The 5089-nt window shown below is 38.8% G+C and overlaps 1 protein-coding gene across 1 annotated transcript in view; it reads left to right on the top strand.

The window, feature by feature from the left end:
* Positions 1 to 1142: 1142 nt before the first annotated feature.
* The window catches only part of Dnaja2 (DnaJ heat shock protein family (Hsp40) member A2), a gene marked incomplete at its 5' end in the record, with an annotated part of 13762 nt that continues 9815 nt past the window's right edge, over positions 1143 to 5089 (top strand). Inside the window, 3 exons of the mRNA XM_010617274.1 lie at positions 1143 to 1208; positions 1503 to 1726; positions 4740 to 4820. Of these exons, the coding sequence (XP_010615576.1) occupies positions 1143 to 1208; positions 1503 to 1726; positions 4740 to 4820 (371 nt within the window). The remainder of the gene's footprint in view (positions 1209 to 1502; positions 1727 to 4739; positions 4821 to 5089) is intronic.

Raw genomic sequence — 5089 nt, 5'->3', positions numbered from 1 at the left:
TGGGGTCTGTTTCTCCGGGCTGGGGCCACCGGCCTCCCGGCCTCGAGCTCCACCCTCTTGCTTGGTCTGAGAGCCTGAGGCGGCGTGGGTCTCTGTTTGCAGGCTTTGTTCTGGGGGCAGGTAACAGACGTCTGCTGACCCAGCCAGGGCAGAGCCGTGGGGTCTGTTTCTCCGGGCTGGGGCCACCGGCCTCCCGGCCTCGAGCTCCACCCTCTTGCTTGGTCTGAGAGCCTGAGGCGGCGTGGGTCTCTGTTTGCAGGCTTTGTTCTGGGGGCAGGTAACCGAGACGTCTGCTCGCGTCAGGGATAAACCGCACTTTCTGTGGTCCCAGCCCAGCACCTGAGTGCACACTAAATCGAAAAGATCTTCCTATTGCTCTTTGCAGTGCTGCAAAAAAATCTCTCATCTCTAGATTGCAAAGCCACTCAAGGCGTTTTATTAAGCTCCCCCTCCCCCAGCATCCCCTTGGATTTAGGGTATCCAGATTGGTAAACAGAAAAATGAGAAAGCTTCTTAGGTGGTGGGACCGGTAGAGCCGAGAGTAAAATGGACTTCCTGTTACCTTACCGGAAATGTTAGTCTGTATTATATAATTCATGAGTCTGTGAATGAAGATTAGAATGCTTCATGTCTACTCCACCTAATTGAGAGTGCGTACACCTCCCTGAGACCAAGGTCACTTAGACCCAGTTACCACGGCTTGCAACTAGAATACCCCAAAACAACGCCATCTCATGACTTCTTGGTGCTACTGTTACAAAACAGGAGCCCTCGTGGGCAGGGATTCTTACATTAGCCTAATTCAGGGTTGTGAAACTTAAGCATCTATCCCTCTTTAGGGTCTTCCAGGTATGATTGCTGGCCATCAAATGGTGAAGATATGGAATAATGGTTTAATATTTTGTTTTTCTTCGTAGCTTCACTTCATTGTATCCGATTTTAATTGAATATAACCTATTCTCGAGTATAGCTATTGTCTATAAAGATCATAAATAGTATTGATGGAAAATGCCAGAGTCTTGATATAGATAATATTCTTGGAAAGTTATGACTTTAGTACACTGCTTTTCAGAAAAGTAGGTATTAAGTTATTACAAATCTTTAAACTGGTGTTTGTGTATAACCCTTTCTAAAAATCTTTTTTGAAGGCATACAGAAAGTTAGCCAAGGAATATCATCCTGATAAGAATCCAAATGCTGGAGATAAAGTAAGTTATTTGAAAATATTTTTTTTCCTGGGATTTTCATTTTAAACTTAGATTATTCTCTTTGTAAAGAGCAGTGTTGTAGGAAAAAGCCACTTGTTTCCATAGACTCAAGTTTTATATTTTAGTTTTGTAATGGGAATACAGTAGTACTGACACTGAGCAGTGTAGGTGGTGAACAGGACCAGAAATCAAACCAAAGAAAACTTGAGGCTTCTGTTAGAGTTAAATGGGTTCTGGGTTTCTGTAGCCTTCCCTCATTCCTCTGTTTGAAAATCCAACTCTTTTTCTTTATAGTTTAAAGAAATAAGTTTTGCATATGAAGTATTATCAAATCCGGAGAAGCGAGAGTTATATGACAGATATGGAGAACAAGGTCTTCGGGAAGGTAGCGGCGGAGGTGGTGGCATGGATGATATTTTCTCTCACATTTTTGGTGGAGGATTATTCGGCTTCATGGGCAATCAGAGTAGAAGTCGAAATGGCAGAAGAAGAGGAGAGGACATGATGCATCCACTCAAGTGAATATCTTTTTTTAAATTTTTCAAAGGGTAGTAGGGCATCATAGGGTGTTCTGTGCTTCGTCAGAAAAAAAATAATCTTGTCTTATTGTGTTCATTAAGTAACAGAATTTGATCATGGGATGTTTATATTTTGCTTCACATCTTCAGAGATGGTTGGTTTAATTTACTGAGTAGCAAGGTAGTATTTTCATATACTTGTGAGGCTACTTGTTCTATGATTGAGAATTTCAAGTATGAAGATAATGTTCCTTGAAGTAAATTTTCCAAGTCACTTTTTATTTAAAAGCTTATGACATGAGTGTCTAGTGTGTTTACAAGTCACTCATTACTTGATCCTCAGTGGGAACTCTCCTAAAATGGTTTCTGTGGAGCTTACTGGCTTCCAGCCTGGCATTAACCTGCCAAAATATGAATATTGTCGACCTTGATCTTATACTGGGAATCCAAAAGCCCTCCACAGTGTGAAAAATAACTGTTTTACTTTGCAATTTTATGAGGTATTTTGTGTCATTAATATTTTCATGAACTAATGTTTTAAATAGCAAATGACAAGACTGAGGTTCAAAATTAATATTTAAGAAAGTAAAATATTTTTTATTTCACATTTGAGTAACTTAGAAGAATTTGTATGTGATTGTTATCTTGTTGGAGTCTCAGCTTTAGATTTGTGTGTATTTTAAAAGAATTTACTCTCAGAAATACTACTTGAATATCACTCCCAAGCGTAGTATTTGTGCAGCATGAGTTATGTATTTCATTTAGGGTATCCAGATTGTTACTTCTTTCATGTTTTTCTTTGATACAGGAGTTACTCTGTTTAAAAAAAAGTAAATAGTCAAAGAAAAAGTAAACTTGAGAGTGTTTACTGTACCTTATAATTCCTCACGTTTTTGAGAAATATTCATACTGTATAGTAAATGTACTTTTCTGCAGCTTTAACATTTTAAAATTTCCTGTCATTACAATCATTGCCTTTTGGGTGGCCTTCTTATATTTCATTTTATGGTGTATTTAATCATTTGCTTTTTAGCTGGGTTCTTGCCAATTTTTTCTGTAATAGTGTTGCTATAAATGTCTATATACAGCTTTGTCTTTCATCAGTCCTTTGAAGCTGATAAATACAACTTGTAGAGGGATCATGGCAGGCTTTGCTAGACCATTACTCATATTTTTCCTTTCCTAGCTATGTTTGTTGAAATACAGATTTTTATGACTTCTGGGATAGTGATTTTTTTTTATAGTAATTGAAATATGTAGGGTAAAAACATGAAATATGTAGGGTAAAAAATGACCTATCTAAACTTTGGTTAAATGTTCTTACCAGGAGTATAAAAACACTGGTGCAAACAAGCAGTTTTGTCTAAAATACAGACTTATCATTATTTCAAAGTGGTGTTGGTAATGTTTTGTCCATTAGTATCTTATATAGCCTATAGTATATAAAACCTTTAGCTTAAAAATTTTTTGAAAAAATTTAAATAGCATAAAATAGAGGGAAGGGAGGGTCTGAGGGATAAAGTGTTTTCCTGCCATTTGCAAGGCCCTGAGTTTAATCCCTAGCTCCACACAAAAAAAGGAGAGTTTAAAACAAGTATAGGGGCGTGGGATTTAGCTCAGTGGTTCTACTGCCTGCCTTGTAAGCACAAGGATCTGAGTTCGATCCCCAGTACCAAAAAAATAAAATAAGTATAAAACTAAATTAGTAAATGCATTGCTGCCAAATCCTAATTGAATAATATCAGTGAGGCTTTGATATATGTAATTTCTTTCTTTTGTTTGTAATGGGACTGGAGATTGAACACAAGGCCTTAACCTGGCAAGCAACCTGCCATTGAGCTATACACCCAGCCCTGTTTATTTTGGTTTTCTTTTTTTTTTTCAGATTTAGTTTGGAAATTGATCTTGTAATTCAGATATGCTATGTGATTATTTTTAATTTTTTCCCCCTCTACCACTTTACTGAGGTATTATTTATGTACAAAAAAGCTGTGCACATTTAATACATACAATTTGCTAAGTCTGGCTAACCCCCAACCCACCCCATGTTGGGTGTGGAACCCGGGGCCTAATGCATGCTAGGCAAGCCCTCTACTCCCGAGCTACATCCTCAGCTCTTCAGGCTTTTGTTTTGGGACAGGGTCTTGCTCAGTGGCCCAGGCTGGCCTTAACTCCCTGTCCTCCTGCTTCAGCCTCCTGTGTAGGTTGGGATTATAGGCATACACCATTATGCTTTTGATTCATTCTGTTGGGTCACAGACCCAAAATTTGATCAGAGTTATTCAGGCATAACAGTGTTGCTTATGGTTTGGTGGGTTCCTCTGAAAACTAAAACTTGGAGATAAGAACATTTGGCAGACACAATCTTAAGTTCCTTTCTTAAGCAGTAATAAAGCTTTGTAACCAATCTAATTGTCCACAGAGAGAAAAATAGCCTTGTTAGTAAAGCCTAGACTTGTCAGATGCCTTTGGGATCTTGAGCAAGTCTCTTAACTTCTCTATGCTTCAGTTTTATCATGTAAAATGGGTATAATGATTGTACCATTTTAGAGCCAGGCACAGTGGCACACATCTGTAATCCCAGCCACTTGGGAGGCTGAGGCAGGAGGATCCCTGTGAGTTCAAGACCCGCCTGGGCTACACAGTGAGTTCCAGAGCAGTCTGAACTACATAGTGAGAACCTGTCTCAAAAAAAAGAAAAAAAAAGATTGTACCTCTTCGATTAAGAGTTACTTAAAGGCTCCTGCCTTTTAAGGTCAGATGAAGGTTGTTTCAGTTTGTGTAGTCATCAGCTCTGTCAGAAAATGTGCAGTAGGAAATGTTGCCCTGCTGATGTAGTTTCTGGTTTTAAGCACCATATTTATAGTCCATAATCTCTGTGATTTTGAGCCATAAAATAAAACCCGTCAGTTGAAGTAATATAATTGAGACCTCTTTGAATTCTGTTATCAGCTATATCTTACATTTAAGAAACTTTGCAAAATTTGGTTGAACCTGGTTCTTTTCTCTCCAGAGTATCCTTAGAAGATCTGTATAATGGCAAAACAACCAAACTACAGCTTAGCAAGAATGTACTCTGTAGTGCATGCAGTGGGTAAGTATGTTCCACTTTATGCAGTACATTTTGTGTGTTCTTTCAGTGTTATTCTGAAGCTATACTAAGTAAAAATTGTGATTTAAAACTTACTACTGGGCGAGGGATTCCGCCATCTTCCTTGCAAGTGTAAGGACCCCAGTTTGATCCCTGGTACCAAGAAAAAGAAGAGGGCGGGGGATTTAGCTCAGTGGTGCCACCACCTGCTTCACAAGTGCAAAGTCCCGCGTTCAATCCCTGGTACCAAAAAAAAAAACAACTCAAGCCGG

This window comes from Fukomys damarensis, unplaced genomic scaffold (assembly GCF_012274545.1).
Source record: "Fukomys damarensis isolate Sample0158 unplaced genomic scaffold, DMR_v1.0_HiC HiC_scaffold_37, whole genome shotgun sequence".
Classification (NCBI taxonomy): Eukaryota; Metazoa; Chordata; class Mammalia; order Rodentia; family Bathyergidae; genus Fukomys; species Fukomys damarensis.
Note: the sequence above shows the minus strand (reverse complement) of the source record. Positions and strands in the feature narration are given on the sequence as shown.